Genomic DNA, 14,797 nt, shown 5'->3' with positions numbered 1-14,797 from the left:
AATAAAACGTGTTCAGCCACAAGGTCCAGTGTGAAAGAGAGTAATGCAGGCACGTGCTGAGGCCTGTGAGAGAATCCGACCAAAATATGGAATCCAACCACGTGTGCTTCCATCAAGGTCCAATGTGAAAAGAGCCAGTCGTGTGCATAGCTAACAAAGAGAGAGTGTATCCAAACACATGTGCATCCCACAAAATCCAAGGCGAAGAGAGAAGATAACAAAACACGTGTAGAGGCCCGCGAGGGGATCCGGTCAAGAGCGGATGGACACGTGCTCTGCCAGCAGAGTCCAACAGCCAAGAGAGTGCAAAAACGTGTTGAATCACCTTTTGCCCACCCTCGCCGAGGGTTGGGGGGGGGGGGGTGTTGGAGGGTGTCCTGGGTTCCGATTGGTGGAGCCCGTTACTCCACCCCACAAGCTCCCCGGAAGTTCCTCAGGCCCTGATTGGTGGAGTGTCGCTTCCCCTGCCCCCACAAACTTTCTCAAAGGAACTTTTACCTGGTGCTTGGATGGTGCGCCTTTGAGCCTGCAAGCACTGCCTGGCAAATTATCCCTTATGAGTGGAGGACCTGTGTTTCCCTCCCCAACACATAAAGACATACTCAGCCGAAATAAGCGGAAGGGGCTAAGATAATGGACTGCTATGAAATAACTATTCTTAGCGACCTGTATGGTGGTTGCCATTACTTCTCAGTGGTTTCCCAAAACCGCAACAATATGTATGGATATATATATATATACTGATATACAAGGTCCCGCAATAAAGTTCCAGGATTGAGGCAATAGAAAATTTTATTGTAAAATTACCAATTATGTTTTGTGGTCACCTTCAAATAATCTCCCTGCCATTATATACACGCTTGCTAATGTTGCTGCCATGCTTCAAATCACCCTTTGTAGTCGTTGACTGAAAGGCCATTTGCTCATTGGTCAAGGCTCTCTGGATCTCTTATATTGATGCAAAATGAGTTCCTTTCATTGGAGTTTCAGACATCGGTCAGATTGGACCAACATTCTCACCTTTTCGACGTTTTCGTCCGTTTTGGCAATCGGTGGGCGTCCTCACCACACATCATCATTCGCGTCCATTCTCCCTTCCTCAAACCCTTTGCCCACTCAAACACACGTGATCTTGACATTGCATCTTCCCCGTATACCAGCTTCAACTTGTCAAAAATGTCCGTACCACTTTCGTTTAGTTTAACCAAAAATTTGATAATGATTCCCTGTTCCATAAATTTGCCGTTCATCTTCAGAACACGATGGCAACACTTATAATTTTAACAAAACCCCAGCACGGCTAAAAAATTGAATTGAATGTCAATGGTTTATGTTTGGAAACAATAATTCATTCTTATTTTTAATTTCACCTGGGTTAGTGCAACGTGGGTATCAATGGACCTCCACTGTACCAGAACTTAAAGCATCCGGGCATTTATGCGGAAATTGGTAGTGAGGTACTAAATCATTCACCGATACAGTTCAGACTAGTCACCGAGTGGTTTTTCATCTCTTTGAACCTCTAAAGCAACATCTCAATGGCTTAAAGTTTACGAACGATGAAGTGGATGCCTCCCTACACCGAAAATATTTCTATGCAGATAGTGTCAAGGCACTATCACATCAATGGTTCAAGTGTGTACTTGTAGTCAGGGGATACCTCCAGAAATAGGTGTAGTTTCATCAATATTCTCGAATAAAATGTCTCGAAAATGTCAACCCTGAATGACAGACAGTACTTTTTTTTTTTTTACCACCGCCACCAAAGGTGGTGGAGGTTATGTTTTCACCCCTGTCTGTTTGTTTGGTTGTTTGTTTGTCTGTGAACAACATATCTCAAAAGGTTGTGGACGGATTCGGCCGAAATATGGCGGAGAGGTATTGTATGTGACAAGGATGAAATGATTATATTTTGGTGAAGATCCGGATCCAGATCCGGCCTATCAGTAGAATACAAAACGTAAACTGTTCAGCTTGGAGGAGGTATGCGCTCTTCCAAATACCGTTCTCGTTCTGCAAATAAACAATCATCCCAGTGTCCACTAAATGATGATAATAACTGAGTAAATAAACTTCTAATTCCTTTGCAAAGCATCCACCCCATATATGTAAACGTTAGCATATTCATTGGTGTCGTTGTGGCTCAGGACAAACCTTTTTTATTTTACAAATATATAAAGGATAAGTGTTCGCAAGAATGTAAGAAAACTGTGAGGAGCTTCTACTTCGTCTTTTTCTTTTGGCTTCTCCCATTTTTTCTTGGGGTCACCACAATGCTAGTTGATCACGCTTCTCCATCTCCTCTCATCAGTCAACCATTATTCTTTCAATCCCACAACTTCTAAACATCTCGCCACCACATCCTGGCATCTACTCTTCGGCCATCGTCTTCTCCTTCTTCCCGGCAGTCCCATCTCCATCACTCGCCTCATCACATACTCTCTCTCTTTCTCTTTCTCCTCATCAGATGAGCAAACCAATTTAATCTCTTATCGGCTATTTTCTTCGATACTTCCACAATCTTCACTGACTCCTTGATGTCCTGGTTCCTAATCTTGTCCTTCTTGTCACTCCACACATCCATCTCAGCATCCGCATCTCCTTTACATCCAGTTTATATTCCTCTATTATTGATGTTGCCCAAGTTTCCGCACTATATACCAATGCCGGTCTCACAACTGTCTTGTGTTACGTGCTCCTCCCCAACCCCCTGGTCACGGTGTACCTCCGAGCCCCGAGAGGAGTCACGGCAGAAAAATGTGTTATTCTGTATGTCAAAGATCAATGGTGAAGCCACACCAATTGTTACCAACAAACAAATATTGTATTAAGATCACACAAGAATAACAGTACAACAATAATATGAATCAAAAGTACAATCCATATCCTATGATGGTACCATCAGTTTTGTAATATATAACTCACTGTGCTCCAAGTGAGTGAAACAAGAACATCCCCAATGTCTCTAATCCCCGGCTTCAAGCCAAAATCGATCCGCTCCAGCGATCGACAGATCAATGTCCAATCGAGACCAGAATCCCGTTGGGTTGGCAGTTACAGTCCTTGCTGCCAAAGCTGTGCAAAGGCGCCCTCCAGGCGACTGGGAAATCCAAAGGCGCCCTCCAGGCGACTGGGAAATCACACCCTCGGGTATGGACCTTCCACGGCTCACAGTCGGCGAACCTCCGATTTACATTCACAATCCGCCTTGCACACACACACACCAGATACGTCTGAATGCGGTGAAAATGGCTGACGTGAAGCAAAGAAAAACCTTGCGCGACGCGCAAAGGCTGAAGCGAAGCAAATAAACCTTGCTCGCCGCACAAAGCGCGCGAGTCAAAATGGCCGGCGGCCGTACTCGAGACGTAACGGCAGTCCACCGATTCTCTTCGGAATCGACCGCAAAACCTGACACGCAGGTTGATCTGTCACAGCGAGAACAACTCACTCTGTCGCAGGAATCCCTTTCCTGGGAAACCCAAAGTTCACTCGTGACCCTTGCTCGCCAACGTTCGCTCCAGACCGCAAAGCAACTATGCTTCTTGTCTGACTCCACTCGCTCCGCCTTCTTTTTTCTCCTCTTCCTCTTCTTCGTCGTCGTCCGGTTCCCGATCCGGTTTTCGGTTTCCTTTAACTCTAACTTTTTCACCTTTTGAAAACAGTTCCTAAACAATAAACCTTTTGAAAACAATAATAGTACATGGAATCAGAAATATTTGCAGTGGATGAAAACCACAACAACAGAAGTGACGAATCCGTAACACTTGTAAATTCTTCCTTTCAGGTTCAGTGATACTTTTCTATCACACAACACTCCGCTGCAGTTCCTCCAACTATTCCAAGCAGAAATACTAATCCGTTGCTTCATTTCCATATTTCCATCTTCTGCCACCACCGACCCTAGATACCTGAAGCTACTCACTTTCTCCAGATCTTCACCAATAATCGTTACACTTCCAGCCGATCCTCTTCCCACGGCTCAAACTGACAAACCGTATATTGAATCTTTGGTCTACTGATCTTCATATCTTCCAGCATTTCTCTCCATTTCTCCAGATACTCAGTCATATTTTCATCATCCCCACCATCTAGCTCAATCTCATCTGCAAACACCATTGACAATGGCACTTCCTGTCTCACTTGCTCAGTTAGAACATTCATTACAATGAGGAAGAAGAATAAGAAAGCTGTGGGGAGCATCCTCCTGTAATAATGAGCTAGAAACAATGGCTAAATGTGGACAAACCAAAAAAGACAAGTGTTTTTGTTTTATTTTCTGTGCGGTCCTGGCTCTTGTCTGCCTGTCTGAGTCACTGTGAGCCTGCTCTCTGTCCAGGCCAGACTCAGGCCTGCATCTTCTCATACGTCGAGACTGGTCTGGCCTCTTGGCGCTGCGGTTAAGGCAACAGATCCTATTACAAGCCCCAAATTAGCGAGCTCAATTGAGCTATTCCGTGAAAATAGACTTTCTTTACCCACTGTGGAATGGCTGTGGAGTGCAGGCCAATGCTTGTGCTGCAGAATTGATTTAAACTTTGCTCTGCCTTACCGCAATTATACGATTAGGATGATAACCCCACTAGCTTGGCAGGGCATTGGTTAAGTCTTATTTTTCTTTGCTTTCTCTTCATAGATCCCACTTCCAAAAGCCGTGTACACACGTGCAATCGGATTTAGTGCGTGAAAAATATTCCTCTGTTTCTCATAAGTGGCCTGCTTTTCAGTTAAGTTCCAATCTGCGGCACACAATCCTTACATCGCTGTACTTGTCACTCAACCATAGCTTGCCAGTGCGGAAGGGGGTTGGGAGGGGAGGCTGGGTGGGGGAGATATTGTGGTCAAAAGTGTCAGGATGGATATAAACGACATACACAAACTCGTGGGAAACATGAATGTGTTGTTGTCATTTGACCCGGAATGTAAGGGGAGGTTTAATTGAGACAAAAAGACTCTGTGGGGCAATTTGTTTCATACTCGGTTTATTTTGTCTACATTTTTTTTTTCTAATGTTCGCCACATTCCCACGAATGGAGGACTCCACATGGAGGCGGTAGTAATTAAATTGAACAAGTCGGGCGACCTAAAAGTTGATTTGCTCACAGTGTTTCTCGGATCCTGGCTTTACGCTGAGGATTCATCCATTCCCATCCACCGGTTTCAGGTTGTGTGCGTTTTCTCGATTTCATTCGACAGATCTTTCCGCGTGGCATGTCTCTGAAGTCTCCAGTGGAATTGCTGGAAATAGAGTAAAAAATGGTTGATGTAAAAACTAAATTGAGACGTTTCTACCTGACAGCCCATGCAAAGCACCTTTACACCTGTACGGTCTTTTTTTTTTTTTTTTAGGCCTTCCTGTCTTTGTACAGATGCTTATCTTTATTGCTGTCTTTCAAGACCTATGTCTGTTTTATTTCCTCCCCGCTCTTTATTTTGGTGGTGTAATGGTCCTATTCATTCAGATTGTATTTGGCTGTGGCCAAATTTGTGGATTTTGGCCTCCCCGCCTTTGTAGATATCCCATAACCCCTGAAAGGCATCAGAACACCAACAGCAAGTCATGAATGTTTAATAGCAGAGAATGGAACTTGGATTGGGTGGCCTTCTTTCGAATGGTACTCTCGACACGGCCATCAATTAGAACAGAAATTTGGAATGTGGTCACGGTACCATCACCTAATCGTCTACTCTTATCGAAACATCATTTTCTGGTCTTTCAAATCCACAACCGTAGCCCACCTTAGAATGGTTAAAGAGTTGCAACAAAATTCAGAACCAACCGCCCCAAGTAGTCGAAAATGACCACATGGTAAGATAATGGTGTGTTAAGGATGTCCGCGCTTTATCAACCCTAATCCACATGCATCACCACTGCAGGTCCTCCAGCAGAAACACCCAGGATCTCCATCCCAGCGATACATTGCCAGCAAGGTCGTCAGAGTCAAAGCCAAGGATGAGTGGTTGTCTTTTGACGTCACTGACACTGTGGCGGAGTGGCTGGCTCACCGAGGTACAGCAAACAATGCGCCCTCTTCTCTTTTTCATTTCTCACTTGTGTGCAGTCGTCTCTAAAAATGGATCTATCAACAGAATTAATTAAAGAATAACAGAGTTATGCACATTTTTTACAACCACAAACGTCTTCATGGAAATGTCCAAATGACTTGCTTGTGATCCTGGTATTTGTCACTCACAATCGGCACTCTTTAGCATGTTGTTCCAGCAATAACTGATGATTGTGGTTCCCAACCCATGATGGTAAAAATCACAATTGTTATACTTTGTTGTGTTACCTTCAATACAAGGATGTGTATATCAGGTCATATTACCAGACATTTAATATACTAGGGCATGCCCGTACTATATATAAGCTAGGACGTGCCCGTACGTGGGTGCCCGTTCCTTGCCAAAAAAAAAAAAAAAATTGTGTAGGGGTGTGTGTGTGTAAACATCCTAGGGCGTGCCCGTACGTGGGTGCAAAAAAACATGCGTGCAAACAACAACAACAAAAAAAAACTTTGAAACCACGTGGCAGTAACGACCACAGAACCCCCCCCCCCCTCTATTTACATGAATGGTTTGGTCCATTCGCAACGACCACAGAACCCCCCCCTCTATTTACATGCAATGGTTTGGTCCAAAGCGAACGGTTTGGTCCATTCGATGTGATTCGATGATTCGATGTGAATGGTTTGGTCCATTCGCAACGACCACAGAACCCCCCCCCTCTATTTACATGAATGGTTTGGTCCATTCGCAAAGCCAAAGCGAACGACCACAGAACCCCCCCCTCTATTTACATGAATGGTTTGGTCCATTCGCAAAGCCAAAGCGAACGACCACAGAACCCCCCCCCCCCCTCTATTTACATGAATGGTTTGGTCCATTCGCAACGCCAAAGCGAACGGCGAACGGCTAAATCGCCATAGCTCGGTAAGTACTTGTCCGATTAATTTCAAACCTTGAAAAGGCACATCCTCGGGTCCCCAGCAATATACCTGGCAAGTTTCAAGTATATCGGACCGGTAGTTGTCGAGAAACAGCGGTCACAGACAAACGTACAAACGTACAAACATACAGACAGAGATTACTGGAATTATAGATAGATTACTGGAGATTGTTAATTACAGTATTATTATTATTATTATTAGTAGTAGTAGTAGTAGTAGTAGTGGTAGTAGTAGTAGTTGTTGTTGTGCAATATTCATATTATTGACTGGCAGGATAGCCAAGAGCTGTCTCGACTTATTTCCCTGGTTAGAATACCTGCCCAGCTACAAAATGGCATACCGAGGGACAAAGTGTTTCGTGTTTAAAAGTGTTTTGGTCTTTCCAAATTTTTCAAGATCTTTCAGTTTTTCCTGTACCACGTGACCTATGACGTCATAATTATTATTCAACAATTTTACAGGAGGAGGTGCTCCTATGATGAAAATTTCGTGTCAATCGGAGCAACATTTGCAGAGAAAATCATATTTATTCTGTGCGGACAAACAAACAAACAGATTGACAAACAAACGGACTCAAATGCAATACCCTCTCCTCAGGCAAGGGTAACGAGAGCTGCGAGCAATGATGATAGGCTTCCAGGCAAAATGGCCACCACGTGACTGGAGACGTCATCATTGTCAATAAATTTTCATCATGGGTACTTGATCACATCTGTAAATTTTGGTTTGGATCGGTTAAGTGGTTCTGGAGATATATATTTTCACTTTTTTTCCTTAAATCCATACAATGTGACTGATGATGTCATAGTTTGCAAAAGAAATGCTCATGTGTATTCAATGATACTCATGAAGTTTCGGATTGATCCGTTGACTGGTTCTGGAGATATGGATTTTCAAATATTTTTTCCCTTAAATCCAAGATGCCCGCCAAACCACGCCAAACCATGACATTGTTTTTTTCGCAAACGTTTGTCCCCATGGCTAGGCGATCGTATTTGTAAAATTTCGCGTTGATCCATTCAGCAGTTCTGGAGAAGAAGATGTTTAAAGATAATTACGTCATAGGCAATGGCAGCCAATGCAGGTCAAAATTGCAAAAACAAAACTCATGATGCACCAAGTTGCATTGGTATCTATAATGAGTAAAGTTTTGTGGAGCTAGCTCTAACGGTTTTCTTGGAATCGTCTCCAAAAATGTGTGTGAATAATAATCCTTACAAGAACAATAGTGTCGCATTCCCAGGGTTAACACCCCAAGAGGACGAATGACCAGAACGAGCTTTAACCCCGAGGCATATTTCTAACTTGGCGAGATTTTCTTTTCACGCATGCGGGAAAGTTCGAAGTCTTACCTGATCGGACGGCCGACACTCGGTTAATCCGAACCCACAAACAAAGAACGAAACAAGACAAGAAATTGAAAATCAACAACTAATGATTTAATGAAAATAATGCAAGCACAATAAAAATGCCTCCAACAAACGCCAGAACAAGACAAAGGAATGCGACCGCCTCCAACAACCGCCAGCACAAAAAGAGAGAGACCAAGATGGCAAGACCGTGTCTTTTTCCCTCCAGCTCTCGAATGTTCCACGCTGACGTCACACTCTGTCCAATCATCGAGCGCTACTCAATCATCCTATTGCGCCTCCACCAATCATGAAGGCCGGGCGCGGCCTCCCCGCCATGAGTCGTTGGGGCGGAGTCCAGTCGTCATACGGGAATGTTCGGATGACATCGGAGTTTCCTTGCCAATCGGCAAATGCTCTTTCTGTCGGCCCTGACGGCGTTGTCAGCGCATGAGTCCCATTACAGCGCTATAGTCGTTTTACTGAGCCCTCAATTTCTTGGCTGGCCGAATGTAATAAAACTGAAGGGAAGACCACAGGAGGCAAATACACACTGAGGAATTAATCTTTATGCCCAAGAATTAATGAGCACAAAGCCACGCCCCTTGTGGCGACATGCAAGCGCTCTTACCTGTACAGACGGCCTACTTATGTACATCGAGATGGCTCCTTCGCGGCATACGGAGCATTCTAATCTACACAATTCTAACTTTCCTAAGGTATTCCATGCCTACCCCCACAAACGTAACAATAGGCTTCCAGTGGGAACGTCACTGGAAGCCTAATAATAACAATACATTGCAGTTTCCATTTGTCTGATTTATTCCCATGATAATTTAAAATATTTGATTATTTTCATGTTTTACATTGAAAGCGTTCTTGATGTTACAGAGAATTATAAAGTGTTCCAAACCTCTTCCTTATTTCCCAAGAATAATTTAATCCACATGGAAAACTAACAACAGCAGGGTTTCTCATGATGTGTTGATCTTGAATCCGAAAGGAAGTCCTTATCCGAAACAAATCGATGCATTCTCTCAGCAATGGCACCGCCAGCCTTTGAGTTATCGAGCCTGGGTCCAAATCTCGTCCCAACTATAAACTGCCGCCCTGGTGTTTCACATGCAGGGTGACCAATCAAAGTAAATGCCGTTCATGGGCAAGTTATCTCCGGCCCCCTGAGCAAATTGAACATTCGTGCACCTTCAGTTAAACGTATTTGGTACCATTTAATAAGTAGAAGTAAAGTAGTGGTTGTTATTATAAATGGTAATGAGAGAGCTTGTGGTTACTTTTCCATTTTCTCTGCCCCCATGTCCTCGGCCCCTTAATGTCCCTAATTGCGAATTTCCTTCCTGGCCATTATCACATCTATTACTGTCTTTCTTCCTAAAGTCCTCTTCCTCTCTGTCCTCAACATGAAGTTGACCGTTCTTTTCTCCGAAAGTCATTTCTGTCCTCTCACTGATATTTTGGTGTCATGAAATCCTCCATTTTGTTTTCAACATTTGAAAAACATTGTTTTTGTACTTGTAGTCGAAGTAGTTTTTTGTTGTTGGTGTTGTTGGTGCTGTCCTAAGCTGATGGGATACCTCAGAGATAGCGAACTTACCATTGCACTGCCTGCTCTGGGTTTTATTCCTGACCTGGTGCTTCACAGACATGTAATGGCGTTGCACCAATGATTGTGCTACCTGTCACTCAGTGTCCGTCACACTGATTTCTAGCCGGGTGTTCCTTCTGGAGGCATTTAGTCACAAGTGGACGTTAAAGATTTCAAGGTGCCTTTCGAAAGGAGTTGGCCATCTTATTCCAACGTCCTTGCCGTATTAATGATGCAACCAGAGTAACACATTCACTTTTTCATAGAATGGAATTTTTTTCTTGGAATTTCATGGAAATTCAAATTCATGGAATATTTTTCATTCGTATAAGAGCAAACAGGGCAGCTAACCTAACATTCGCTCTGAATGATGGTGTAACATCTAATACAATGAAAATTAGATGTTGGGATCATTGTATTAGATGTTGAGATCCGACTCTGAAAAATGTAGTAAATTCTGTAGCTTTACATGGGCTGTGGGGTCATCCACATAATGCAATGGTGGATGTGGGTGGGGAGGTGGGGGGAGGTGTGCAGGGAAGAGGAAAGGGGTAACATACATGACATACAAGGCATTAAGTTAAATTCCATCATTTTGCATATGTATTATGTAGATTTCCCCTCAGCCCACGTGCTAATGCAGTGTGTGACAGACCCATATTAATACAGATTCATAGGGCGAGCAGGATGGCCTAGAGGCTTCAAACCCGCCTCTGAGCTGTCTATCACCTGGGTTTGAATCCCGACACACCTATACACTGTCATCCTGGTGTTTCACTTCACGAGGCATCAGTGTGTGCGCCGTCACTTGGATTGACATTAAACTGGGCCTCCGGTCTGCCAGGAATAGTTGGTTAACGTTAAAGAACCCATGGTGTCCTTCGCGAAGAGTAGGCGAGCTATCGCCGGCACCATGAAGAAATTCCAAATTCCTGTTGTAACCTACAGGGCCCAGGGGGCGCTGCATTAGCGGCACAGCTGTGCTGCTCAACAATTACACCACCAGCAGCCAAAAAGCTGCGTATGAAGTTAATGAATGAATACAGATTCATGGATATTTGGAAGATGTATGAATGTTTGCTGATTTTAGTCACCATAAGCACACGTTCCCTAAGGGAATGGCAAGGGAGGGTAACTTTTAGCTGGAAGTGGCCATCCCAGCTTAGGAGAACATTAGCATACACACCCAAGTACAACCGCCTGGTTTCAAAGCTTTGTTCCAACAAACAAACAGACACATGTGTTTCAATGCACTCCTAACCCCCAACCACATCTATGATAACTATAGTTTTCATTATACAATGACATCGAGAATTGGCTATTTTAGAATGGTTTGTACAACTTTCAGGAGTTGGGTTTCTTTTTTAGTGATAACTTCTTGTTTACAAGTTATTCTGTGCAGCGGGTGCAGGACTGCCAAGTCAAACAACAAACAAACACGCACACACAAGCCAAATGATGTAAAGTGTGATAACATAAGTTGATTTTTCCATGTTAATCCTGTGATATTGTGTACACAAAGCCAAACTGAAACACAACGTGTCGTGTATGACAGTAATAATGGCAGGACGCTGCTCCTTATCCCATTGTGCAGATAAGAACCTGGGCTTTAAGATCAGCGTACATTGTCCCTGCTGCACTTTTGTCACTTCCACAAACAACGTCATCCCGAATAAGAGCGAGGAATTGGCCACCAGGTTTGCAGGTAAGCCTGATGCATCCATCCAGTGTCTCCAACTGAGCTGGTCCGATCGCATTTCATAACGATAGCAGTGCTGACGTCACAATTGATCAGACTGATTAGGATTAACGTAGTAAATTAGATCATGTGCATGCAATTTAAGATTTTTAGGATAAGGAATTCGATTAAAACATTTTTGGCTGGTACAGCACTTCATCTATGATGTCATTATTATCATGCTTTTGTTCCACATTGGGAGTACTTGACAATGTGCCAAGTTTCAAATGTTTCCATTCAGCGGTTTCCAAGAAATAAAATTTTAATTATTTCCCTTTAATCCAAGATGGCTGCCATACCACGTGACCTATGACGTCACAATTATCATAAAAACATTCTGCACCGGTGTCACTCCTACCCTGAAAGTTTCGTCTCAATCGGACATACGGTCGCTGAGAAAAACTAGGTTTAGCCCGTACGGACGGACGGACAACCCGAAAACATAATTCCTCCAGCGACTTTGTCGACATAAAAAAGAAAAGAAGATGGAGGCTGCAAAAGAAACTAGAACGGCACTTGGTAGAGCACATAACTCCGCTAGGTTGAACAGTGGATTCGGACCTGAACCAAAATCTAATTGGCTTGTTCTTGTCACCTGACCAACTCGTCCACCAAGTTTTGTCATAACTCAACCGCAACTTTTTGAAATATCATGCTATATATCGTTTTTAGCCCTATCTCTCAATAGTGAAGAATCACTTTTAAAATTTTCAATCCGGATCCACATTCGAATCCACCAAAATCTAACCATTTCGTCCTTGTCATACACCCAAACTCTCCACCAAATTTCTTCCGAATCCGTCCACAACTTTTTGAGATATCTTGTTCACAGACAGACAGATAAACAAACAAGAAATATGTCGTGCATTGCACAATACTTGCAAAATCCCAAAAATATGTTGTTGACCTTTGGCCTATGTTGACGTTTTGGCCTACGATGACCTCAAAATAATTTGTGGTTAAATTCAGTGATCTGATATGCAAATCCTCTTCAAATTTCAAGTCAATCAGATGAAAATTTATGATTTTTGTGAAGTTTGGCCTCTGCTGACCTTTTCACCTTTACACCTCACAAATTATAATTGGTGGTTGAATTAAGTGACCGGATATGCAAATCCTGTTCAAATTTCAAGTCAATTTGATGAATATTAAGAATTTTAGAAATTCCTCTTTAAGTTATTGACCTTTAGACCTTTTGACCTCAAAATCAACAGGCTTTTCCTTATGACCAACTCCACCATTTGGTGAAGTTTTGTAAAGATTGGTTTAAAGTTGTGACCTGTAGGTGACTGACAGCCAGACAGGCAGACAGACAAGCAGACAGAATAATGCACAAGACCAACCAATATACGAGAAAAATCTTCGATTTTCGCAGCAAACAGGCAAAGGTGAAAACATAACCTCCATCCACCTTTGGTGGCGGAGGAAAAAGGAGTACGGGTGGATGGGGTGAGCGGGGGATGAGGAAACAGGGAAGTTTTGGAGGAGAGGAGCGAGTGCATGCATGAAGAGCGCATTTTGCGAGGTGAAGAGGGAATGCATGCAAGGAGCATATTGGAAGGAGGGGGGAGTCAAAGATTCCGCCATATTTGCATGCATAACAAATAGATGGTCACTGTAGGTTTTTATTTTTATTTTTATTTTTTGTATAGAAGATCGAGGCTCGTGTAAGAGCTAACATTAATGACACAAAAAGTCAAACAGACACATAAAACATATAATAAGGGCAGCGGTAGACAAGATGGGGAGAGAGAGGGAAGCAAACAAACAACATTTGAGAGCGGGGACATCGGGAGATCTGTGGGAGGGAGAGGGCTTTGGGGGGAGGAGGCGTGGGAAGGGGGAGAGGGGAGAGGTAAAAAAAAAAAAAACACGTGGACACTGTAAGGACTTCCAGGAAAGAAGTCGGTATTTTAGAAAAGTGGATCTGGTGTGAATTAGTGGGAGTAGAAAAGATCAAGGTTTTGGATGGGGGAAGATAAGAGATGGTGGTGAACAGCTGTTTTAAAGACCAGGAGGGAGGAGTGGGATTGAAGAGAGTGAGGGAGTTTGTTCCAGAGGCGGGAGAAAAGAGGAATGAAGGAGTAAAGGTGAGCAGAGAGTCTTGATTTTGGCAGTTTAACCATAAGAGGGTTGCTAGCAGATCTTGTGCGTCCTGTAGGAATATTAGGGGGGCAGAGCCAAGAGAGAGCTGGAGGAGCAAGGCCGGAGAGGAGTCGGTAGAAGACGGAAAGACCACCTACCTGCCTGCGGTGAGTGAGTGAAAGGCCCTCGAAGTTAGCTTCATCGCGGTTTCCTTTTAAAAAGGAGATAAAGTACCGAAGTAGGCTATGTGTCGATGACCAAACGTGCTGTATCGAATAAAAGTTCACGGTTCCTGGATCGCTTTGCTCCACACTCCAAAAGCTTTGTATCGGGCCTGTCTGGCAGGTTTGGATGAAGAATGGAGTCGAGGTGAGGCCCAACGAGCACCAGGAATAGCACGCGCACCTCATCTACTGCTGCTCATGCTTCCTTCTTATCGGTTGGAGTCCAGTCCGACAGCTAGCCGGCACAAGCGTGCTCTGGACGCGGCATTCTGTTTGAGGTGAGTCCTGGTGAAGTGTCCATTAGTGCTTGAGGTGGATTAAACCAACAAAAGTAAACAAGTCTCCTTGAGAACAATCTGTAGAACACTTTTGTTTTAAGCAAACTTCGCACCTGCAAACGACCACCAGACGGTTCAGGAGAATCCCACAGATACAACAGCATTTTTACGGATTGTACAATAATTTTGATGTTATGCCAAAAAGGTGCAGGTGACCTGCTGACATTTCCAAAGAACCATCATCAGGCCGCAGGATGCTATTGGACGTTGCGTGTGTGCAGAAATGTTCAACGTAGCTGCTGCCTCAGAAAGCTCTATATTGAGTTCCGCAAGGACCTCGGTTGGAACTGGATCCACGAACCAAAAGGCTATCATGCCAACTTCTGCTCCGGTCTGTGCCCTTACATGTGGAGTTCTGACACGCAGTACAGCGAGGTGAGATTCCAGGAGCGGAGAGGCGATCATCCTCAACCATTAGAGCCTCTTTGGTTTAGACTTTAGACTCTTTCCGGAAACTTCCGGTTCTGGTCTCATATTGCTGAAACGTTGGGTCTTGCCTTCTTCATTGAA

At 43.8% G+C, this 14,797-nt stretch overlaps 1 protein-coding gene across 1 annotated transcript in view; it reads left to right on the top strand.

Annotated features, from left to right (window-relative positions):
• The window catches only part of LOC137438050 (transforming growth factor beta-2 proprotein), a 39,463-nt gene that overhangs the window by 18,406 nt on the left and 6,260 nt on the right, over positions 1-14,797 (top strand). The window contains exons 3-6 of the mRNA XM_068132926.2: positions 5,878-6,010; positions 11,497-11,607; positions 14,071-14,227; positions 14,509-14,662. Coding sequence (XP_067989027.1) covers positions 5,878-6,010; positions 11,497-11,607; positions 14,071-14,227; positions 14,509-14,662 — 555 coding nt within the window. The remainder of the gene's footprint in view (positions 1-5,877; positions 6,011-11,496; positions 11,608-14,070; positions 14,228-14,508; positions 14,663-14,797) is intronic.

The sequence above is a fragment of the Myxine glutinosa genome, chromosome 12 (genome assembly GCF_964187855.1).
Source record: "Myxine glutinosa chromosome 12, kmMyxGlut1.1, whole genome shotgun sequence".
Taxonomy (NCBI): Eukaryota; Metazoa; Chordata; class Myxini; order Myxiniformes; family Myxinidae; genus Myxine; species Myxine glutinosa.
The sequence above is the reverse complement of the archived record's forward strand: the minus strand, read 5'-3'. Positions and strand labels throughout refer to the sequence as shown.